The sequence below is a fragment of the Nelusetta ayraudi genome, unplaced genomic scaffold, assembly GCF_046127955.1.
Source record: "Nelusetta ayraudi isolate G7.1 ecotype Tasmania unplaced genomic scaffold, CSIRO-AGI_Nayr_v1 ptg000011l, whole genome shotgun sequence".
Taxonomy (NCBI): Eukaryota; Metazoa; Chordata; class Actinopteri; order Tetraodontiformes; family Monacanthidae; genus Nelusetta; species Nelusetta ayraudi.
The window spans coordinates 11,436,638-11,461,670 of NW_027466061.1; the positions used below are offsets into that span (position 1 = coordinate 11,436,638).

The window sequence follows — 25,033 nt, forward strand, 5'->3', positions numbered from 1 at the left end:
TTACACACTGGACAAGTAGCCAGTTTATCGCCAAGATCCACAGAAGACGAACAACTATTTGCACTTGTGTTGCGAAATCAACTTTATAAATGTACTTTTAATGAGTACATTTGCATTTCTTTTACCCTTTATATTTCAGCCTTGGAAAAAAAATCTCAACCATCAGGACATGAATGTATTTTTTCCCTGTGGATTTTTTTAGTATTATCTTACCTTGTTTTCTTTTTGTTTGTTTTTTCATTATGTAGCAGACATCCAAGTCAGGTTATATTGCACTGCCCTAGCGTTATTGAGAATATTTCTGACAGAGAGAAAAAAAAAATCTCATTTAATTCAGGATTCAGATGAATTTATGTACATGTTTTATATAAATACCTTTATTTCAGGATAACCACCAACACACTATGCTCTCCTCTATCACATTTAGAAATGGGTTCCATCATTTGTTGACTGCCAGTACTGTGTCTCCTCTTTGTCTGTCCTGCGGCTGCAGAAGCAGCGTGACTGGTCGGGGAGTGAGAGAGCAACAGTTTGACTGCAGGTCCTTGTCGCCAGTGATGGCCATGATGAGTTGATCGAACCCTGTGACCGCTCTGTTTTCTGCTTGCAGCTTCTCTACCAGAGGTCAGAAAGACCGATGAGTTGGGGACTAATGACAATTTAATTAAAAGAGGCAATTTTGTGTTTTTGTAGAACAATACTAATGCTGAGACTCTGAAAAACAGTTGCCTGTGTCCACTTGTTAGCTCTACCCTCTGAGACCGCCTAGTTTTTTTGTCCCCTTCCAAACATGTGGAAGGTCTAACAAAATTCCAGTTTTGGAAGGAAACTAAAAATGAACTAGTAGGGAATAAATATGCTGATGTGTCTGAAAAATACAGATGCAAAATTCTATATGATAAAGGTAAAAATTATTCTACAAAAATGTAGGGCCGTTTCCTTGGAATTCGTCATAGGTTCTAGATTGCGTAAAGATCTGTTATTGTTTACAATATTATATGTTTCTTGTTTTCATAGTTTAGAACATGTATTAAGCTTTGATGCTGGTTTGGTCAAATTATCACAGTAAAGATAAACCTAAATGCAAGGTTACTTATTAGGAGATATTTATAAATTAAAGTTGCCCAACCACTGCTCCCACCCCTACCAAAGAAATCTACATTTCATTCCAAAAATGTTTTATCTCAATATCAACTCTGACTTTTTTGACTGACTGTAATATATGTTTTAGCACTTACTATGAACCTCTGGCTTTCAGTTATTGCACCTTTTTAAAGACCTAAAGCTCTAGAAAAGAAGTCACAACATCTGCACAGAGAAGACTAAATGTAAAAATAGGCAAAGTTGCCTCTCTGTGCATGCCTTGCGCTGAACAAGATCTCTTTGTGCTATTTTTTTCATTGCCCCCCTAGCAGTCAACAAAGACACAAAAAGAGCTGATGGAAGCGGAGCAGCAGGGATACAAGAGTTGCTCCAGGACACAGACACTCGTGGTTGTCAGCTGAGCCAGGCGGCAAAACACAAAGAGCCACTGAGGCACCAAAAACACTAACAAGACCATCAAGAAAGACACATCTCAATATTCTGCACAGCTAAAGAGTAAAAGCAGCAGTAGAAGCAGTAAAACCTGTTTGTATGTGGCGGTTTCAAGCAACAACAAAAAAAAAAACACGACTGAAACAGATAGTGAATATGTCCTGGACCAAAATCAACCACTAGGTGGCATAACAGCACAGTCTACACGCAAGGCAGCAGCCCACAGGAGGATCACGGTGGAGCCGAATCACGTGTTTTCCTGCCGAAATAATAGGTGGGAAGGGGGAAGGTGGAAGGGGGACAGGGGGAGGATGGGTGGGAGAGGGATGATTAAAATTGATGTCAGTGCACGATTCGTGTTGACTCCAGCGCTCGTGACATGAAGCAGTTTGCCGATGATGGTGTCAAAGCAAACACGGTTTCCGAAAGGAGTGTGTGTGAGAGTGTCGGTGTTGCTGCGGATCATAGGGTGGCGGTGTTACACACCGGCGAATTAACCAATTGTCTCTGGGCAGAAGAGGATGAACACAGAAATGTGCTGAGGGAAAGAAAGGAGCGAAGAGGATGATGTAATCCTTTAAAGGGACATTCACAAAAACCCGAGACGTGGTGACAATAGATGCCAGGCTGCAGAGCGAGGCTAGGACGCGTGCCTGCGAAAATGCTCCAGTAAAATGAAAAAGAAAAGGCTGAAGAAAAACGTTCAGCGATGTGTTGTTTGTTGCAACATGGATGACTTGCAGCGCCAAACAAAAGGCACATTGTTTACGACATTACACTAAGACAGACACTGGACCTTTTTTTTTGAAGAGCTCCACATATTAATAAAACTAATGAACAGGGATTTTAGTTCATTTTGTCAATGGAGACCCATCGATCAGGCTGATAATTGTGCATGTGAATGAGGAGCATGATCTCTGAAGTCGTACCATCAATAAAATATGGTTCAATACAGAAATGACCAGGAGACATCCTTGGTAAAATAAGGTAGGGCCACATTTTTCAACGTCTTTGTTTCATATGCGTGGGATTAACTGTGGCCTGTCCGTGTCTCTGTGACTTTAAGAACCTGATCTAATAAATGGAGCAAGATATTTTGCACAGCAAAAAAAAAGAAAAAAGAATAAGAGGAAGAAAAAGAGAAGCCAAGGCCTTGAATCTGCCTTGTTTGCATATAACCTCAGCTCCAACGCCTTAGGCTAAACAGAAACACCATGCATTGTGAGCCGTGGTTAACCAGCTCCCTCCCAAATTACAGTGACTCTGGGTTCCCATTTTACTGATTTGGCGGTTGTGTGGTTCCCCATCTCATGTTACTGACTGTTATAGTGAGACGTACGCACGCAGGCTACCCAGCCCTCCTCGGATGTCACACGGGCATTAGCCAGCAATTGAACCGGCACCAAGTTAAACAAAGTTAAAGATCTGTGACAAGACATTATTTACTTATTCATCAAAAACACATTTAGTCCGTTTGTAATAACACGAGGGCTTGATTGTGCCGATCGGAGATGGCCAGGGCTGCTCTCTTGCTTCATAAAGCGAAGCCCCGGTCTGCTCCGCTGAGATTTAACCACATCCTCCAACAACTACAGCAGGAACATTTCACCACCCCGACCGAGAGGCCAGAGCGCGAGGTTTTTCCAAGAGCTGAAACATTTCCTGAGCATGTACGAGGCGCAGCGACCGAACCAACGACCGAGCCCCCGCCGCCTGCACCCTCATTGTGGCCAGATTCTGAGTGGCAGCTGTGGAGAGGCGTCCAGAAAACACCCTGGTCACAGAGCTGACCCTGCTCCTCGCCCCGCTGGCGTACCTCCTTGTCTTCACCCCGCCCAGCCCCCAACCACCAACCTCCTCAGCCAAAACTCCAGCCACCAGCCCCCCTTGCCCCCCCTGCCCCCGACAACATTTACCCAGCGCCTTGCTCTCTATTCCTCCAAAGCAGCCTCCTCGCAGACATCTGGCCTTTTTTAATGCTGCACTTTGACCTCTGGCGCTAAAGATAAGTTAACCTCTGCTAGCATGTCCCAAAGCTACCCGTGCAATGTCTCATCGCATGCGCAGAGCTCCTGCCTGAAAGGAAAACAAATTTGGTTTTCGTTCCACAGAGTTTTAACTGAGAAACAACTTTCTGATTTGCCAAAAAAAGAGGAAAAAAAGGCTGCGGCGCTATTTCCTCTGACTCTCCCACCCTCCTGCCAGCACCAGCCAAGGGATTTTCCTTCCCACCATCTCCGGCTGGAACACTATTTCCGGATTATGTCGTTCATTTACTTAAGTTTGCAGAGCACTCGGGAATGAGACGCCATGGAAAACTGAGTGTGGCAATGTGGCCAGCATGGTGGGGAGGGACCAACAGAGGAAGAAGGGAGAGGTGTGTCTGTGTGTGTGTGTGTGTGTGTGTGTGTGTGTGTGTGTGTGTGTGTGTGTGTGTGTGTGTGTGTGCAGTGTAGTGTAGTGCAAGAGACGAGGAAGTGTAAAAGGAAGCAGGAGAGATTAAAAAAAAAACAGGCCCAAGCAGGAGACTCCACAAAAGCAGCACAAACAGGAGTGACTGTGGCCCAGATCAATTTGAGCGTGACGGTTGGAGTCAAAGGGAGAAGGGCTGAAAAAGCGACACAATCTGTGATCAGGACCATGTGATGTTGACGATAGCCTTGTCAAAACTGTGTCTAGCCGGTCTAGCCAGGCTGCAAGGCTGAGAGTCTGTTTGTTTAGCTGACCGTCTGCCTCCCACTTCCACATCTCGGGAGCAAGTGACCTGCTTACCTTCTGACATTTGCACCGTTGATAGACGCTAACCCTCCATGACAGATGTAATTGCTAAAGAAAGGTGGTCGTACTGGCTTAAGAGGCTGACCTTTAAGTGGCCGGCGCTGTCCTCATTAGACGAGCAAACAGGATTGAAGCTCAACCCAGGGCTTGACTCAGGTACAAGCAAGAGCTACCGAAAATTTCTTTAAGATATTACCACTAAATCAGTTTCCCCATCACCACAAAGTCATTATTACAAGCTCTACACGTCAAACAAACAATTGTCAGTGGTGGCACTCTTACACTCTTTGAAGTCAAACCCACAGTAACTTCACACAGGTGAGAAACTGGTGTATGACTTTGATCATGCCAAAAAAGCATATACAGTGATTAACAACTCCAACTGATGGATTATTTTTGGCCTGATTGGCATGCTAAACGTCAAGTGTTTAAATTGGTATTATAAATCAATTAATTGGGGCAAAGCTGTTTTGGGGGAAATTTCTAATCAGTTTCAAATCAATGCAAGCTACATACTGTATTTCTGCAGAACAAATATCTCACAAATACACAATACAACGGGCATATTTTTTTATTAAATTTTTTTTTTTTTAAACACTTTTTGGCAACAGATCCATTTTCTGAACTAACTTTCAGAATAAGCAACACATTTCAACTTCATACATTTTTGGTACTGGCTTCAGCGATGAAAGAGTTACATGACTGAAAAAATTATCAATGTTGACTTTTGCTCTTGTGTCTTTTCTAAGGTGTGGCCATTGCTTCTTGGATTACTATTTTTCAGCTGCAATATCACAAGTTGCCACAAGGCAAAACTGAAGCTAAATTTGCGTTTCTTTGGATTTACAATGTTCAAAGATCCAAAAATAAGGCAACGTCGTCGGCGCAGTCCTTTAATAACTACCATATGTTGAAAATCTGGCCATATCATCCGTTGTATGGGGGAGACATGTGGCTCCCACCATTAAATCTACAGACACACATGTCACCAAAACAATCTGCTGTCTCACCGCATATGTGCCACATACCATTAAAATGGGGAATAAAAACACAAAGCAGGCTGCTTAAAAATCTGTGTTTCTTGGCTGACGTCCTCTAATTAACTTCCTTATTAAAAACCTTCTGGACGCCAACAGCCCAGAAAAAGCCTCTCTCTTTTATTTTATTAGTTACTTTATTTGACTGCAATATGTGATGGTATTTTTTCTGGTTGGTTTTCTGCCAGGATGCTCAACGGTGTTGTGCAGTAGCGCTGACAGATGTGAGGGGTTTGTTTTAATTGACAAAAGAAAATCACATGTTTGAGCTGGTACAATGTGGTTTTAATGGCTGCATTAACTAGTTCAAGGCATTTTCCCTCACAAGCTCATGTCCTCATTATTGCAAAAGGTCATACAAATTTGAATATTAAGTAGGCAGGGAAATAACAAAGGAGCCCCCAGCCTAATTTCCCTGTCTCACAATGACTAACAATTAATTTTGTATATCTGTCTCACACGGAAATCTATTTTTCCTCAGATTGAGTGTGCGGTGAAAAGGCTGCAAATGTAATCAGTGTTTTGGAACGCATGGTACAAGCTGTATTAATAATGTAAATTACTGCAGCAGAGAGGATTACAGATTTCGGCAGAACACTCGATAACCTCAATCGCATTTATTCTGTCCTCTCAAGTCAGAGAATGTTTTGTTTCACAGCGTTTCCTGGACGGAGTGATATGTTTTGGCTAGACCAAGGAGAGAATAGGGTCGTGCTCCGGATGTCTGAGCCAACTCAACTGAATACACGTTCTTCTCTTGGATTATTTAAAGAAAACAGCTGCGACGATCAAAACTCGATCACGTAAACAAGAACAGAGAGTGAAGTCACCAAGATGACAGTGTTCCTAACCCTCTCTGACATACACCCCAACCTTAGGCCTCAAACCAAGAAGGTAAATCCAGATGCATGACGTAGAAATCAGACTCTTTCGTGACTCAAGGCTGCGTCACTTCCAAGGGTCATCTGTGCCGCTATTGTTTACATAGGATTTGTCTAATCCCAGATTCTTTTTGTCCTATCCTATTAGTGTCATGGCCCCTCACCTTGAGGCAGAAATGTCTTCCTAAAGACCTGCGTAAGCAAAAAAACAAACAAAAAAACCCACCTTGCCATGTATTTGTATACGGTGGGACACACACACGGGTGGGTGAGGGCACAAAAAGGGGATGGGACGCAGGGTGGTTTGTTTTGTCAGCAAAATGTCAATCTGTCTTTGCGAGGTTATCCCATATGATCTCCCTAAATACACAGGGCCTGGTTGTCCATCTGTTGAGACCTGACGCACACACACACATATACACACACACCCTCCTTCTCCCTCAACACCCATCACACCAAGCTCAGGTCCGGAGGTCCTGCCTCTCTACCTCCCACTGAGAGGATATGAAAAGGCCGACGAGGCTTTCCATTCTCTCCTTTTACTGTCAGATTTCTGGGATCAGTGTAATCCCCGAATTGCTGCAATCCATGCACAGTGGTCCGGTTGCTCCCAAACAAGGAACATGACAACGAAACAATGTGATTGGTTCTTACTGAAAACAGACACTGGGGAGAATTTTGCGCGTCCAGGAAGAGGAAAAAAATCCGGAATCCGAATCTTCTCCGTGCGAGCAAACATGCGGCACGCTCACACAACCGGGCGAGCACCCAACCTCCATTTAAAAAAAAGAAAAGAAAAGTCCAATGAGCCCAGGCCAAGCTGCCCCGGGCTCCCCCTAAGCTGTTCAGTGTGTGCAAATGAAAGATGTGTCTTGGAACAGCGCAAGCCTCAAGGCAGAGCAGGAACCCGCCTTGCGCGCAGACATTCATAGCAGCGCTATGGACAAGTTTGGCACCCTTGCCAACGACTGCGGGCCAAAACTCATGTTGCGTGCTAACTCTTTCCCTCCCCCATCCCCTCTTGCTATCCCACTCTGCAATTATATGCGAGGCTCCCACCCAAACATGCAAGAATAGGCCTTCTCAGTCAACAGACAAACCAAGTCATTCTGTCCTCAAACCATGACATCATGACCATTTGACTTCAGCATGAAACTCAAGCTTAATTTAACTTTGTCAGCGCAGGAGCAGAGGGGGGAGGGGTGAAGGAAGGGTTCCTTCCACTGAAACTGACCGCTCTGGTGTTGACGGTAACTTTATGCAACGCTGGAAAGGCCTGGCTAATGTCTGCTCTGGAATATTCAAGCCACAGGAATTACACGACCAAGTCAACAAAACAAAACAAAAAAAGAATGTCATATCGCGAGAGCGAAGCGGCGTGACCGGGTTTGCTTTTTGTATGGTCATTTTTCACGAAAACGTTTAAAATATTACAGCCTAAAAGCTAAATTTGGAGTGTTGTCGAGACCTACACTGACGTGACACAAGCTTGGACTTTATTTTGTTATCACGTGCTTATTGTTAAGAGGTGACAGTCAGAAATGATACTAAAGGAGAAGACATTGTAAATATGGGATCGTAGATTCCATATTTGTCCCCATCAATCATTTTATTGCTAACACCTCCACCCAAGCATCCATTTTCTATCCTCACTTAACCTGCACTCAGGGTCGATGGGGAGCTGCAGCCTATCAAAGCTGTCTGAAGGCGCAGGGAGAGCATGCAAACACCACACGGAGGCCCCGAATGAGAATTGAACCCACAACTATCTTACTGTGAGGTGTGTCATACTTAACTTCTCCTCCAGTCACAAACACAGGAAATGACAAAGTGGTACTAAGCCCCCTGTGATTGGTGGAGCCGGCCGCTAGAGACCACCCCTTTCATCCAGACCAGCCACTAGCTGTGGCGTTCGCCCCAGCGGTCTGCGCTAGAAACAAGTCAAATGACCTGCAACCCAGGTGTGATTCAGGGCTGGTGTGAATGTGACCTTATTTATTTATTTATTTATTCTACGTTTCAATAAGCATCACCTTTTGGATGTTTCCTGGTGTTCGGATGTCCCCAAGGCATCTGTCACACTGCTGACAGCTATTGTGCCGAGCGTGCCTCATTTTCCAAAATCTGCCTCGCAACAGAGTCCTCTCCTCTGTCCTTGCAGCCTCGGGAGGGGTTACCGATAGAGTGCGAGTGAGAGAATGTTTGTGTGTTTGACAGACTCAGACCAATGACAGGCACCTCAGCCCAGCCTTCAGAAAAAAAAGGAGGCTGGTGGGTTTCACCGCAGCCCCTCTTACTCACCCACATGCTCATAAATAACCATACAGAGTCTCTGCCCTGGCCAGAGAGAGAGAAAAAGGAGAGAAAAGAGCCATTTAGGCAGCTCCTCTCCTCTCATGGCTTCCAACTGACCTTTCTCCAGGGGTCAATCAGCGCAACCATAACTCTGGGCTGCAACCCCTGCACTCCCCTCTCTCCCCTTAATGACACCAACCTGAATCATCCCGGCACTGTGGCTGAGTAGAGAGAAGCCACTTAGCAGGCTCAGCTCATTGTAAGGGAGCGTTTAAGACAGAGAAAGGCATAAAGCCTTGCAGGAGCATGTGAGACGGCAGCAGGGGCCAGAGGTGAAGGTCACAATATGGGAGGAGGGGAATAAATCCTGTAGCACGGACGACAATGGCAGCAATCCCCGTTGACAATGATGCCATTGTGGGCCCTGGGTTGCTTAGTGTGTCCTGGAGCTGTGCCTAATAGAGTTATAGTGCTGATGTGATGGCTGCGTAGCCAAGGAGAGTAGTGTCCTTTTATATAAAGAGGGCAAATGGCGAGGAGCTTGAAAGAGCTCTCTGCTTCTCAATTTCGCCTTGCATGAAAGCCTGAGATTGTGTGTGTGTGTGTGTGTGTGCGCGCGCGTGCATGAATGCATGTGTGCGTGCATGTGTGTGTGTGTGTGTGTGTGTGAGAGAGAGAGAGAGAGAGAGAGAGAGAGAGAGCGAGAGAGAGAGAGAGAGAGAGAGATAGGTAACTAGCTTATCTTCACTAAGCTTTGTTCACCACCACACATGACTCCTCTCTGCACGATCTCACAGCTGACTCACAGTCACAGATGTGTCACACCAAATTGGCTGATTTCAACATGGGCTGCTAAAGTCAGAAATAAAAGAGCCCTTGTTGTTGGGACAATTACAACATACATAGTAATGCAGTAATAGTTAACTGTAGTGACAAAATGAATGGTGTTGCTTGTTAATTAAATGGGTTGTGCTTGATCAGACAACGACAACATGGAACTAAAGTTAGTATAACTGCACAGCTAACCTTAAACGAACAGCTGAACTCTTCTCTTTTCCCTTTAAAAAACATGAAATCCTACATACACCTGTGAAGCGGTTTAAAGGAGGCCTTATAGTATACATGTTAAAAACTTGTGCTGCACTCTATGAATATAGCACACGCTGCTCTTTGGTGAACCACTCAACTGGGAGTTGGGGACGGCCTCTGGGGAGACAGACTGCAGATACTGCTGCTGGTCATTACTCAGACACTCAGCTGGTGCGCGCTATGCAGCGGTATGCCACTAGGGCCTCAGTCGTCACCTCAGTTGGAAAGATTAAGCTCTGACAGAATGAGGTGACAGGTAATGAGTGGTGAATTTGACCAAAGGTCGGAGGCAGAAGGCGTGTATTGGGGTGTGGACGGACACTGGTGCATTTTTTTTTTTTTTTTTTTTTAAAGGTATTTTAGTTTTGCTGATGCCTACAGTAACAGTAGCCTCCAATTTAATTTTCCCTCCACCAAAATCGGTTGGCAGTCTTGGGGTTTGTTTTTTTTCTTTCTTCCTGGCTTCTCTTTGACCTCTTTAAAAGAACAAGCTATGTTTCCCAGGGCCCAGCTATTTGAAGCTCATAGTTTTGGTCATCCAGAGTTCTTTTGTTCCAACTCAGGCCGTTCAGACACTGTCCCCACTTACATTTCCACAATGGCAGGGTCCTGGGGGCCAGACCATAGCCGCCCTACATTCTGCCCACAGTTGAGTTGCCTCTGGCAGGACCGCTGCATGCTTTGTGTGCTGGTTCTGGCCGCCAATCAGGGAAACCCCACAGTCTCTCCATGGTGAATGCTGAGCACTCTGCCAAGACCATTATGCATCCCTTCAATGCCTGTGAATAGAGGCGCACTACAGTACAGCAGATTTAGGAGATGTGCAAATCATCTAAAATACAGGACCGTGACACAGATACCGTTGCTGGTGCAGAGGACAAATCCCTGAAATGGTTCCTCTGTATTGCATCTTTGAGGCTTTCCCTGGTTGACAACAAACAAAACAAATCCTGATAATATGTGCCCTACATAGCAGTGTTGCAGGAAATATGAAAACAGTTGCTGGAAAATGTTCCTTAACACAGTCAGTGGACTTAGTCTAAACAAACATTACACTTAAAACCCGGGAGATTATTGCAGTCATTCCGCAAATACTGTCTGTTGTCACTTTGGCTAAGTCAAATGACAGTAGGGGGCCTATCATGTGCACATTTAACACTCTTAAATATGGGGATTAAAGCTTTTTCCGCAATTTCACCGCAGAGCTAATGTGAAAATGCTTAAATTCAACGGCCTAATAACATTTTAGGTCACGAAACACCAATCCTGTTTATCATTCCACTGAGGCCTTAACATTCTGTTTCATCGTCTGACACCAAACAGAAGAAAGGAGGAACTAAGTACAGTGCCTGTAACGGGTTCTCTCCTCGAAAGCTGCCCTCCACATTGTATTAATGTCTTCTAATCTGTCAAGAAAAATCAGCTCGTACAGACTGACGGTTAACTGTCATCATCATTTAGCCCAGAGAACATCTGCCTATTAATTCTAAATGCATGCAACACTTCCCAGCCCTGCCACATTCCAGTGGCATATTCCGGTAGTGAATATCAAGATGAGTCACATCAGCTAACAAAGCAGCTGGCAGGCTTGTGTATTAGCCTATCCTGTAAGCTTACGATTAGCCCTCACTGATCCCATCAGGACTGCCTGGATCTGGGTTGCAAAGCCTAAAGGTTTATCGTTCTCTCGCCCCTCGTAGCCACCACAGGCACACAGGTCGCTAAGTAGGGCCTAAATTTACAAATGCACTGCCCACATCATATATTTTAGGTTCTTGACACCTATCCATTAATTTTCTATCTGTGTTTGGGGTTTCTGTGCCAAATGTGTGCTGGTCCCAGCTATAACGTGGAGAAAATTGAGACTATACCAGATGACTCAAGCCACCAGTCTATCAGGGCTGACAAAGACAGACTTGGGTGTCAGTAACTTCTTCAGTATCATGCTGACCATCCTCTGTAGAACTCTGTGTTCACCTCCTTTACAGACGGCCTCATGTCAAAACCAACACACATGCATTGTTTTATGCAATTGTAAAGGATCATTTACCTGCAGCTGCTGTACAGCGTGGAAGAACACAGAGAATACGACTGTCACTGTCACTACTGACTTTGTGGCTGTTGAGTGAGTTCGCTAACAGACAGCTGACATTGGTGTGAAATGACGAGGGGAGTGGTCAGATATGGCTTTAGGTTAGGTACATAACATGCTGCCATGCTTGTCATGAGCATGAACAGCTGGACTGGAAGTGGACTGTGATTGAGGGCAATCCTAATCAAACAAAGTGGACTGACACAGGCACGTCTTTTATTACCGAGGGTGAGTGTGCACTGCCAGTCAACCCAACTTGCACTTTGTTGGGCTGTGGAGAAAGCTGGAGCACCTTGAACAAACATTTCAGTTTATTTCAGTTATACTTTGTCCCTTTGGGTACGATTCTTTTTGGACTTTGGACTCTTTACTTCTTGGACAACAGTGGCAGCTGCTTTTGATAGAGATATACAAAGTGAAAAACAGCATCATACAAAGAAAATATGTAATCGACATACAGTAAAACAAATGATTAAAATACACATAAAATGCATCTATTGCACTTTAAATCACAGCTGTTGCACACCCTTATTCAAATGGAAACTACACACAAAGAGGCCAAGCTGGCTGCACCCTTTGGGATTTTAACAATCTTATATGTTCATAGCAAGATACTCAATATGTCACTGGTTTGATTATTTTGGGAAAGACATTTGGTTTTCCATGCAAGTGAAAACGCAAAGTGAATGTCAGCTTACAAACGCACATGCATGAATGTCAGTGTGCAGCGATAAAACACTATTACCACCATTTTTATCAGTTGGTATGTGTCTTCATTTCATGAGATGGCCGACACAAATTTCAGACAGTCAGAATTTTATCACAGACTGGTTACAAGACCATAACACAGCCATCATTGAACTTCCTTGCCATGGTACATTTGAAATGTGTTTAGATCAAGAACCTAAGATGTTGCCAGATTTCCCTCATAATGATTCATCTTTAATCTGAGGCTGCACGGGGTATAACCATCAGACACCAGAGTCAAACCTGAGACCCTCTTGTTGGGAGGTGACAGTGCTAACCGCTGTGCCGCCAGCTGTTCATAATGTTTAAAATCCCAAACACAAAGCCCTAAGACTGGAGCTTATCAGGCCTGTACATCATTGTCCCCCAGTGATATGTCTGGAGGCCCCTGATGGGGTGGTGCTGGTGTTGGTGCTGGTGCTAGTGCTGGTGCTAGTGCTGGTGGTGGTGAGATGTGTCACAGAGGGTCAGACTGAAAAGTTAAGGGGCCAAATTTTGTGGTTGCCTGAACCATGAGAGCTGAGGAGTGGGTGGCGGAGTGGAGAGTGGGGGGTAGCTGGGTGAAAGGAGAGTTGGGCAGTGGCCAACTGGCATGCCGTGACAGGCCTAGAGGCCTCTCTAAGTAGGAACATGCATGAAAAGCACATGAGCAAACACTGCTACACTGAACCCACAAAAACACACGTGAGCTCATTCACTGAGCACGACAAGCGCGTTCGCGCAGCCACAGGATTACACATCCATCAATGTTGGACGTCACGTCTAAAAAAAAAAAAACCCTGCAAACATGCCAAGCCTACAATTTAGTGAATAAAAATGGGCCCTGAGTTGTCAGACAGTAACTGAATGAGGCACACATATTTTCGTTCTTCGGAAAATGTTTACAAACCTGGCATGAGTTTGTTATAAATACCGCCGAGCACGCCAAGGAGTGTGTCTTCATTGTGCGTCAATGGAACTGGTGTCCGTGTGTGTTCCTTTGCCATAGTGTGATGCCATCATGGCAGCCAGTTTAGAATATTTCATCATAACTCAGTGGACGCGAGGAAAGAAGTGACTCACTAATGGAAAAAAGGAATGCTAGAGGCATTTACCTCCCTGACACGCTATCCTTGGGTCAAAGGGGGACGGACCATAAACGTCTGGACGCCAACAGAGACAGACCCCTGACCATGGCGGCCCTTGTTTCTCTCTCCTTTTTAACCCCCTGCCATCAGCTGCTGGAAGAGGCCCACGCTGTTTAAATTTATGGCACAATGTCATTCTGTGTCATGACTGCACGACAGCGCATGTATTCACGCGACACGCATGTACGGCTGTAGATGTTGACAGTTAGAAACAGCAGACAGCTCCCATTGCAAAACAAAATTTAAAAAAAAAATCATGCTGCATTCTTTTATAAGCCACCGACGTGAAAAGATGCAAACACGCCTGGTACTTTCCTATTGTGTCCGAGGTGGCATGATCTCACAGCTGTGAGGTGAGTGGCGGCAGTCAAGGTACCCTTTTTTTTTCCCCTCCTCTTTGCTAAACATGTTCGACAAGCTCAACGAGAATATAACACGCTCCTGCCAACTCGGCAGGCCACTGCGTCACCTCTAAGACAACAAAGAAGAATAAAGAGAGAGGGAGAGAGGGAGGGAGAGAGAGAGAGAGAGAGAGATCTGGGTGGTGAGCAGCTGAGAACAGGTTAATTATATATTTTAAAAAAATTGCATGATGTCATTCAATTGCAACGTAAGTCGCCAGGAAAAATTGTGCTGAAACCTAGGCAGGCTTGGATTGGATTCTATTTTAACCCACGCATTATTATTTTTTTCAGCACTGGATTAAATTTAAATTTGATTGTTCAAGCTGGCAGGTGAGAATTGTCTTTGCCATTCATGTCCTTTAAGACGTTTTTCAGCTGTTGCCGTGCAGCCTGAGCAGAGTTGAATGAAACGGTCTGGAAGGTACCATTGGCTCTCGGAGGAGGGGGGGGTCCGCGCTGCAGAGGCCAAAGGAGATGTTCGGCAATAACACGCCGATTAGAAGGTGTTTGCTGGTTTAGACTGATTTTTCTGCGTGTATTAAATTAGACGGAGACGTCGCGCATTTTTCGTGTCAATCCAGCCTGCTTAAGTAAAGAAAGAAAAAAACATCTCCTCCCCTGCTGTGGCGGCGAGATGGACGGCGCCAAGATGATGTTAGAGACAGCCCTTTAAAGTCTCTCCACTTCCGAGATGAAGTAAAGCTCCTCCGCACACTGGGCAGGCATGAAGCGACAATCTAGCCACTAGACAAAAAATAGCCTCCCATTAGCAAGGCTATGGTGAGAAAAGACAGTCGGACTTTGGGGACGATTTATGGACTCCACATCCGAGGACTTCTTGGATTTTGTTGCACTTCTATGCAGGACGTGGCAACTGTGACTGCAGCGAAGTAACGTTATAATCGGGTTAAATTGGCCGAAACGTCATCTCTCTCTCTCTCTCTCTCTCTCTCTCTCTCTCTCTCTCTCTCTCTCTCTCTCTCTCTCTCTCTCGCTCTTTTGTAAATACGCACAAAGAAAGCAGCAACAACCACCACCCCGGACTACTTTTTTTTGGCACAGGAATGGTTTATCCCTCTGAAGGTTTATTTTACATCGAAATGGATCAAACACCGCCAGGTAAGTTAGGGTTAAAGGCAGCCTTTGTCTGGTCTCCGTGCGCGTCGGTGCGGGTTTTTAAAGATTCGGGACGGCTCTCTGCGCCTTTATTTTTAACCACTTGTCTGCACGATCGTGTTATTTTGTCTGCAGCGGAGTTGACAACCAGCACAATTTTGTGCAGTCGCCTACCAGAGCAGCTGCTGTTACGGCCAGGCTCCTGCGTGCACAGCTCCCCACAGCGCCCGTTGCCTGGGCATGCATGGCGCAATTCACTTGACAATTACGTAATACCTTTAGGTGGACCTGGCGCAGTGGCTTGCCTCTCTCTTCTCCCTTTTGTCCCAGCAACATGACAGTGACAGTCAACCATCGTTTTTGCATGTCGCGGCAAAAAAGAAATAAAATGCATTTAGATGCAGAGGTTTCCTTTTTCTATCTTTCTTTCTTTCTTTCTTTTTCTCTTTCTTTCCTTGCAGGGAGTGTAGATGAGTGTGCGGTTAATGAGCGCTGCATGAAACGGCCGCTTTGTTCTCCCCGCTGCAGCCAGCCGTGCTTAATTTGTGCGCTCACCGTGGAACGGCTGCAGGCGCACGGCGGCAGCAAGCAGACGGCTCGTCTCATGACCCGAGTCTTTGCAAACTGGCCGTGGGTTCTTTTAATCTTTAATGCGCGTTTGTCACCCGACCCCTACACCGCCCCCCTCCAGTGCGTTTGAGGCATCAAAGGCGCAAAAGAAATAGACTTACGCTATGTCTCTGCAAAAGTCCAGACGCAAAGCGCTTTCTTAAAAGAAAAAAAGTGGAGTTTAATTTTGGGGGTATTTTTTTTTCTTCTTCTAAAAGCCTGGTTTGTTTCCACTCTGGTTAGTCTGCGCTGGTATGCGCTTGTGGGGGTTTGAAAGGCAGAGGTGAGTGGAGACGGTGGTGCACGGACTGGTGGCGGTGGGGAGGAAGGTGTGCAGATTTAATTTTGCTGAGTTGCGGAGCCGCAGCTTTTTTGCTTCGTGCCGCTGCACCTGCCTTTTGTTTATTTTAAGGTCAGAAAACGAGGAGAGCGGAAGGTGGCAGGGAGCCACATGTTCTCCTCTCTGAGGCTGCTCCTGTCTTCTCCCCGCTACCCCATGAAAGGCACTTTTGTCCTGCGCTGAAATATATCGCCCTTCACCTCCTCTTGATGCGGTTAGGCCTCCCCCGGTTTTTTCTCCTGCCTTGCCCCCCTCCCCGTTTTGCAGGAAATCGCTTAATCTTTCGGCCAGACCCGCAGATTTTTATTCCCTCAAGGTTGACGGAAAACTTAAGAGGATCTGTACGTGCGAGCACTAAACGGAGAAGTAGGGCCAAGAGACTCTAGAGTACAACCTTCTGTGACGTGAGCGTTGGAACGGGACACGTCCCGTGCAGTTGCACGTGTTTAAAAGTGAGAGAAACGAGTTTCCCTCTCCGTGCTTCCGGTTTTCCGGAAGCAATTGTGAAATTATTTCCTCCTTTTGTAATTGCTGACCGCTTTAAGACCTTGGTAATAAGTAAGCGAGTGTAATGTCTGTTGGTGACATGCCTGGGCTTGTCCCCGGATCGTGCCACAGGTTCCGTCTGTGCGTCTGTCGATCTATTAAGAGGACTCCTGCATTTGTATGACTACTATATTTCCAACACTCCTATCCTTAATGTAAATAGATATTGATAGATACCCCAAGAGACAGGTTAGATAGATTGCACTGACAATAAAGATATTAAGTCTTCAATTGCTCTACAGGAGTCTCCCACTCTTGTTTTCTGACCTCACAGCCTTCTGCAAAGTTAGTCACTTTAATGCGTCTCATTATCTTACCTCTCTAACTCATTTCCTACACCCGCAGCACTCCCTCCCAGGTCAACCAAGCCCGATACTTCCACCATGAACAACAACTGCATCTTGCCACCTGTGTATTCACTCCAGGATGCCGAATGGTACTGGGGAGATATGTCCAGGTACAGGATTGTAACTTTGAACGTCCCATCACTTGTTCACTTGTTTATGATGTGACAGATAAATTGGTGTGTTTAGCTAACTCCAGTGCTCAATGTTCTTTCCAAAGGGACGAGGTGAATGAGCAGCTCCGAGACAAACCAGATGGATCCTTTATGGTGCGTGACGCATCTACGAAGGCACAAGGAGATTTCACACTCACGCTGAGGTAAAAAAAAAAAAAGTAAATAAATAAAAAAAAAGAAATATTCCGTAATATACCAAAAAAGCATAAAATATGAAAAATAATTTAGGTTTGACACCATTTGTCTTAATCTGTGCTCATCTCCATGTCTCTCAGGAAAGATGGGCACAACAAACTGATCAAGATTTACCACCGCGATGGGAAGTACGGCTTCTCAGACCCACTAACGTTCATATCTGTGGTGGAGCTCATTTGGTACTATCAGCACCATTCCCTCGTGGAGTACAACGCCACGCTAGACATCAAGTTGACTCATCCTGTGTCACAGCTACAGCCGGTTAGTGAGCTTCCATCAAAAAAGTCTCACTGTTTGACACGATGATCAATTGTACATCCTAATAACAGTTTTACTGAACTTTAGGTGGAAGAAGACAGTGTCGATGTGGCTGGACGGAGGCTCAAAGAGGTGCACAGCCGGTATCAGGAGAAGACAAAAGAGTTTGACCGGCTTTATGAGGCGTTCACAAAGACTTCTCAAGTAAGAACTACGAATACAAATACATAACTACTAAGTTTATGTCGTCTCTTAAGTTGCTTACCCTGATGGTCTGGGTGTGTCTTGCAGGAGATCCAGATGAAGCGGACAGCAATTGAGGCCTTTAATGAGACAATGCTGATCTTTGAAAAGCAGTGTCGCGAACAGGAGCGCTTCGGGGAGGAGTTTGAGCGGAACAATCAGTCCGAGGGAGTCGATAAAGATCTGGAGAGGTACGTAGACGGTGATGTTGGGCAAATGTAGTTTAACTTTGGTGCATGTAGTGTGTGTGTGTGTATAAAAATCTTACCCTTTGCCTTGTCTTTAAAGCTTTCTGATAAACTACGAGAAGCTAAAATGCCGTCTTGGAGAGATTTACGACAGCAAAATCCATCTGGAGGAAGACCTGAGAACTCAGGTGGAGGACTACAGAGAGACAGACAGAAAGATGAACAGCTTGCGGCCTGATCTTATTCAGCTACGCAACATTAGAGACCAGTACCTTAAGTAAGTACTGACCAAATATTTTTCATTGGATTTGTGCCTCGACATGCTAAACTGTTTCATTCATAAATACAGTACGTTATTTTTGTCTTGTTAATTTTTGTCTTCACTTCTTTTTGCAGCTGGCTTAATCACAAAGGTGTCCGGCAGAAACGTATAAATGACTGGCTGGGAACTCAGAGTGACAGCCTTGACGAGTGAGTCTGTTCGAACATAAGATTTAAAAAAGAAAAAAGAAAAAGCTGCCAAGTGAAGGAGTGATGAAGATGTATTACTACTTTGTTTGCTTGCATTCTAGCACCTATGTGTTGAAGGAAGATGAGAAGAACTTGCCACATCAAGACGAAACTTTCTGGTTTGTCGGTGAAGTGAGCCGCACACAAGCAGAGGAGATGCTTCAAGGCAAAGCCCCTGGAACATTCCTGATCCGTGAGAGCAGCAAACAGGGATGCTATGCCTGCTCAGTTGTGTGAGTATAACAGTTTCATCTGACATGATCTGATAAAAGCAAACACGATTTCTTAATTTTTTACTGATGCCAGTGTTTGCCATTGCAGCGTGAATGAAGAAGTGAAGCATTGTATGATCTACAGAACTCCTCATGGATACGGCTTTGCTGAGCCCTACGACGTGCACTGTTCATTAAAAGACCTTGTTCTGCACTATCGCCTGCACTCGTTAGTGCAACACAATGACGCCCTGGATGTTCGGCTGTCACATCCGGTACATGCCAAATCCTCAGCCACGCCTTCTCAACACGCAGAGGAACACAAACTTATACAGACTGCAAACCACACGGCAGGAATGCCGCCCGTCACTCCGGAAATGTAACTCAACGGAGGAAAAAAGACACAAAAGGACATGTTTACTGTATCCTGCAAGAATGACTGCATCAAGGTGCAATGTGTGAAGTTTTGCACTACAGTGAGACTATCTGAGTTTTGCGATGGGGATTTCACGAATTGAAGTGGAACCGGACCTTGAATGTCAGCTACAACTTTATTGTTTTGGTTTCATTGAGAGAGACTGTTCAAAACTTTTGTATTTTCTTTTACCTTTTGTACTTCATTTATTGCCATTTGCTAGACAAACGCAGTGATGCACAGATCACATTTAATATCTGCAGAATGGAAAACCCAGGTCAGTTAGGTATTGTTTAAGTATAGAAAGCTTTAGTCATTTAAGACAAAAATTGAAAATTCTATAGAATGTGACATTCTGAGGGGAAAAAGCAGCCTTCCTTATCTTTAAGGTTTATTTAAAAGATTGAAAAACTTTCATTCCTTTTTCCTGTTTTTGTCAGGTTTATGACAACAATTTGTAGTTTTGCTGCTTTAAAGTCCAACAATATTTCAGGCGTTTAAATCAATGTTCGCATGACAATGTGGTTCGGTGTTCAGTCTTTTTTTTTTCTAAAGTTCTATTTATAAAGTCTACATCATGAAAAGTTTTGACTGGGTTAGCAAATTTAAATGGCAGAATAGCAAAGTGGAGTAAAATGTCAGTCTCTGAATCAGAGAAAATGTTTTTCTAGCTTGTGAAAGATGGATAATTTTTAGGATTCAGATGACATCAGAGCTGATTGGCACGTGTTGAACAAAAATTGCTCCGACTCGAAGTGCTGCACTCTTGATGTTGATTCACATGTTGATTTTCCCAAGTTGAAATAAGGTCAGTTATGAACATTTAACCTGTAGAGTTGTACTTGTTTTCTGTGGAGTTTTCTGTGTTCTCATTTCAGAATACATGGGAAACGTTAAACGTTAAGCAAAGAAAGAATTTGATTCGATTATTGAAGATACACAGTCAAGTAATTTTCCTACAGGGCACAGTGACAACCTAACCCGATAATCGTTTTTTCTAATCTATCTCGTTACTGTGGCTACTAAAATCTGAGTTAAGTGCTGCATTGCAGGTGCAGACTATATTTTGCATTCATTCATCAAGTAGCAATGTAATTTTATCTGCTGACAACAATTATTACTGTCTGGAGATGATCCAGTTACATGTAAAGAAATTGGAACACTGATAACTCCATTGGTTAAAACAAGGTTTCATGATGGCAAAAATGCTTTCGTAAACTGGCCGATTGTATCACATTGGTTCGGTGGACCAAGCCCTTTTTGTGGGATGGGGGGGCAAAGGGGGTGATGCCACGTGTGAATATGTGAAAAGTTGTGGCGCATCTTTGACAATTTGCTCCTTTATTAATATACAGTGGATAATTATGTAGCATTAACATCTTGTAGAATACCATTGTAAGAGTATACTCAATGTTAAAACCCATTGACCAAAGCACTTAATAGTGAGCAAATCGACATCTCTGTGAAGTCCGGTGATTGCATTCAGCCGAGGGGAGGGCAATTAATATACACCTGCTGATGTGCTAATTGAAACATAATCTGAAGTACTGTATGTTATATTCTGTTACTCAAACAACTATAAGCCTTTTTGTATTCTATATCTATTTTTTCTATGAACATGCCACAAGATGTAAGCTTGAAGAAAGTGCAATCCAACAGTATTTCTATTGTTGCAATGTATGACGACGACGACGACAACGACAATGGTGGTGAAGGTAGTGCTGTTCTGAGAGGTTGGCATTTGCCACAAAATGCACTCTCTTTGGTGGTGTCGGTATGTTGTGGCCTCCGATGTTTGTGTGAACTGCCAGAGGTCCAGAAGTATCCTGCCTCCATTACTTGAACTGTGGCGTTGCTCGAGCTATGAATGTTTTCATGACATGCCGCCTACATAGCTTAAGAGGAAAGGATTCCATGTTGAACTTGGCATGTTTTTTTTTCCAAGTCTGAGGACAATAGATACTCTGTCTGTACAAGGAAACTGCATAAATTTATTTCTAGGTTGTTTAATGAAAGGAGGGTGATTGAGCTTCTCTTAAAATAAAACACAGCTCCACTGGAGGACTGAGGAAAAAAACTCCTCAGCTTAAGCTAAGCAATGTGAGATCCTGACCTTTTTCTTGCTGAAAGACAATAAACTGATGAGGGTTTTGTCAAATTACACTCTCTTTTTGTCCTCTCTATAGTCTTTCATTAGTCTCCAAAAGTCTCCAAGACCCATTTCCCTGCAAGCAATGAAAGTTCTTTAAAATTACAAAGTAAACACAAAAGAACGAACGCTTAAATCTTGGATACCGTTTGTCCCAAGGGGAGGAATTGTCATCCAATGAGCTTATCGTCAGGTCAGTGGAGGCAGGAAGCAGTAGGGGCACTTGAGGACATACTGTGGACAGATGGAGAGGAAAGGAAACACTTTTGACAATAGCAGGAAGTGTGAAAGCCCTTTCTCTGTTCAGACTGGCTGCTGTTGAGTTAGTGGGCGAAAAAAAAAGAAGAAAAAATCAGCTATACTTTGCTATTAAGGTTGTGTCATTTGAAACTTCTTGACACTCTGTGAAGAGGAATGCATATAACCTACCATTACACTGTTCATACCATTGTTATCTGGTAATTACTACTCAAGTTGTTCTATATTCCGACCCACTTCTGTCCCCCACTTGTGTGAACTTCTGCACACAGTGGCAACCAGTGATCGTGCAACAGACCCCAGGGCAACAAAACTTTCGTGACCAGATCGACAGGTGGCCTTGTTTCAACAACCACATAAGGTCTGTGCTAGGTAGGGATTAATGAGGTGCGGAGGGAGGACGTATTGAGAGAGGGACTCATTTCCAGGCCACGGATTACAACCTCTTACTTGTGTCAGCAGAGAAAGAAAGCCGGTGGCCAGGCAGCGTGCGTGCTCTGGTCGAGGGATGGACAAGAATGGAGGGAAGAATGAAGAGGACAGACTGTACCGGCGCTGAGTCATACGCAGGCTGTTGCACCAGTGTCCCAAAGACAGGGCGAGAGTGGGCGTGTTAAAGTGTATGTACTGGTCAAGGAGACAAGAAGTGAAGAACAGGGGGAGGTTGTAAGATAATAAATAATCTAGGCCTTGAATGTGGGACTCTCCTCCTTTTTTTGCAAGGCAGATAAGGTCGGCACAAACACCCCGTGAGGTCATCATAGCTAAATTACACTTCAGACGTTTTTGTGTTATACAAGTTTTTATTTTTATCTGGTCACTAGTGTATCACTCCCCTGTCTCTAACCTGCGGCTATTCTCATGCTTATGGTGCATTGTCAACGCCACCCTGTGCTGTCTTATATTTTATTTTATATGTAACATAGATGAATGCAACTGTATGGATGTGAACAGGTCACACTTGAAAAAGACAATGTGATTTTTATCTCTCGAAATAAAGGTTGAATCAAAAAAACACGTTTGTGCTTATATTTAGCAAGCATTTTCTACGATGTTAATCAAATATACTACTGTTGTTCTGGTTCCATTATTTCAGTTTCACTGACAAAAATGTATGTGATTATTTGCAAAATACATTGTACCAATTTCCCTCCAATTAATTTATCCATGAATAAATTCGGCTACCATAAATGCCCAAGGATACAAACACTGCCTATGCTAATTTTCAGCTGGGGTGGAAAACGAGAGCTGAAAAGGTTCCTTCACTTGAAATACACTCGACCCTAGCGTCACCTATAGGTTCGACAGCAGCTTTGTTTACACTTCTTAGAGCTATCCCTCCTCAGCTCTTGAATTTAATCCACTACAAAGACAGCCCTCGAGTACTTTTCCACTCAGATACCCGAAAAGGCCACCTTTCTCTTTTACCTGTCACCATGCCTCACTTGTACACAGCTCGTCTGTTTGGGCTGACTTTACTTTGACCGAGCTATTCTCAATCTCCTGCCTGGGAAAAGAAGCTGGATTGGTTGTAGCACGACGAATTACCTTTGGAGTCACGCCTAAAAGTACTCAACTGTCTCGTAGGCTTTCACATATAGTGAGGTTTTCGCTTTCAGTTTGGCTCCAGCCAATGACGTCTTTCCTCCCCTCTGTCTCCGTCCGAGTGCAGCGTTTCCACGCGGCCCGACCAGCCAATGGGAGACCAGGAACTTACCGAGTCTCGGCCAATCTGCTGGCAGTTGCTATGTTGGAGGAAGAATCGATAAGAGAGTGGAGTCCCTCCCACCCCGACGTCCCTGCCTCCCTCTCTCTTTTTTTGAAGCTCACGTTATAGCAGGCTTATAGGCTGAAAGCAGAAGACACTGTTGCCTGCCAAAACAGCATCTAGACTATAGACTGAGCTTTAAAAAGAAATACAGGCTTTATACATCATGGACTCCTCAACTTCACCAAAATATGAGTTACAGTTTGTCATTATGCTGTGTGTCTTGGCATTCTGTGGAGATTTTAGGAACGTTACGCATATTTCTTCCGTTGTTCCATGTCTCAGTCTAATAATGGTCTATAGTTTGAAAATCATACAATTTACATACATTAATACCTAAACACCGTAATGGACTTAAAACTTAGTCAAAGTTTACTTGAAAAGCCTGTACTTTGAACTGTAGTACCAAACATACAGAAAAAAAATGTATATTCTCTCTGTACCAAGTAGAATCCAGTAAGAGAGATATTTGATCCTACTCTTTCGAAACAGGTACAACGAGACTCAACTTTACCAAGAAATGTCTGAAATCGCCTCCTTAATCAGCATATGTTACATGCTGTATGTAAGTTACACTCCGTATTTAGTTCCAAAGGGACAAGAAGTCATTACTGGTGATTTCCGCTACAACAAATCAAGGCCCTTAGTGCCCTTGGCTTACAAAACAATCTCATTGGAGAGGTTCAAATCTCAAATAGATTTAAGAAAAGAGCCATGGGCACACGGCCAAGCACATTAATGTGGCACTGACAGACACCTCTGCAGATGGCAGAGAGGCTTTTAGAGTTCACATCGGAATCCAGCTTGGGCTGAAAGTTTTACACTGTCTGTAAACTGTGTAAACTACTGTCAAGCAGTTTGCAAAGTTATGTTGGAGTTTGAGTTATGTAGCTCATGTTAGATGAGGACAACAACATGGACTGACAACAACAAGGTGTACAATACAGTTTTATTTTCCTAAATAAATGCCCAGCATACAGTTCTATTCTCTTTTTTTCAGGATGGTTAGTTTCATTTTATTATGTTATTCTTTCCTGGAGAAAGCCACATCTCACCAAACTAGTAATTGTGGTTACCATTTTCCACAAGATGACCCTCACGGTCAAGTTTTTCATACACTACATCATGGGAGCAAGACAAATATTGTGCTTCCTATCAGCACAATGGCAGGCAGTGCTGAACATAATAGTCATATTCATAACAAGAAAAAACAACAGTCGTTTAGGAGTCAAATGTTGGAGGCTATAGTCATTTGAACAGAAAAATAATTTTGCATCCAGCAAAAGGAGTTATTCTCAGCGAGACTCTGTCGACGAGAGTCTGTCTACATTCATTTCATACAAACATTTTGGCACCTCGCCTACTTATTAAAACCTGTTTTACAAGAAACACCTGCCTAGGTAGCAGCATAAAAAAGACATTTGTTGCACACACTAAACACACTCTATCATGTAACAGTTTAATCAATACAGTTTATTTATGTCTTAACCTCTTTTATGAGTCTCTTTTCTGCTTCTAAATACATTGCATTGAACCTTAGCAGAACATACTGTTATGCAGCGCTTGGTGAAAACAGTGACACTAAAGACAACATTTTGGGGGGCTTTCTGACACATTTGACAAGTCAGTGCACATTGCCAAGTATTTATGAATCTATGAATTTATGTGCTCTCATGGAAAGAACTACATTAACTAACGTATATGTTTTTAATTATGTATT

At 43.9% G+C, this 25,033-nt stretch overlaps 1 protein-coding gene and 1 long non-coding RNA gene across 5 annotated transcripts; one reads left to right on the top strand and one right to left on the bottom strand.

Moving 5' to 3' along the window:
* Window positions 1-218: 218 nt before the first annotated feature.
* LOC142884926 (uncharacterized) lies at window positions 219-23,116 on the bottom strand. 4 transcript variants are annotated; one of them, XR_012926225.1, is made up of 5 exons: window positions 22,974-23,116; window positions 18,082-21,521; window positions 17,836-17,996; window positions 376-504; window positions 219-301 (listed from the first exon to the last, which is right to left on the bottom strand). It is a non-coding gene; the product is annotated as an uncharacterized LOC142884926 (long non-coding RNA). The 4 variants fall into 4 exon arrangements; XR_012926224.1 differs by having other exon boundaries at window positions 18,082-22,172; XR_012926226.1 differs by lacking the exon at window positions 22,974-23,116 and adding an exon at window positions 21,996-22,496.
* On the top strand, window positions 14,659-21,299 carry LOC142884923 (phosphatidylinositol 3-kinase regulatory subunit gamma-like). The gene is made up of 10 exons (XM_076020917.1): window positions 14,659-15,105; window positions 16,943-17,054; window positions 17,162-17,260; window positions 17,393-17,573; window positions 17,658-17,774; window positions 17,862-18,004; window positions 18,102-18,278; window positions 18,398-18,472; window positions 18,574-18,744; window positions 18,833-21,299. The coding sequence occupies exons 1-10, from the start codon at window positions 15,051-15,053 to the stop codon at window positions 19,104-19,106; spliced, it is 1,404 nt and encodes a 467-aa protein (XP_075877032.1). The 5' UTR covers window positions 14,659-15,050; the 3' UTR covers window positions 19,107-21,299.
* Window positions 23,117-25,033: the final 1,917 nt, after the last annotated feature.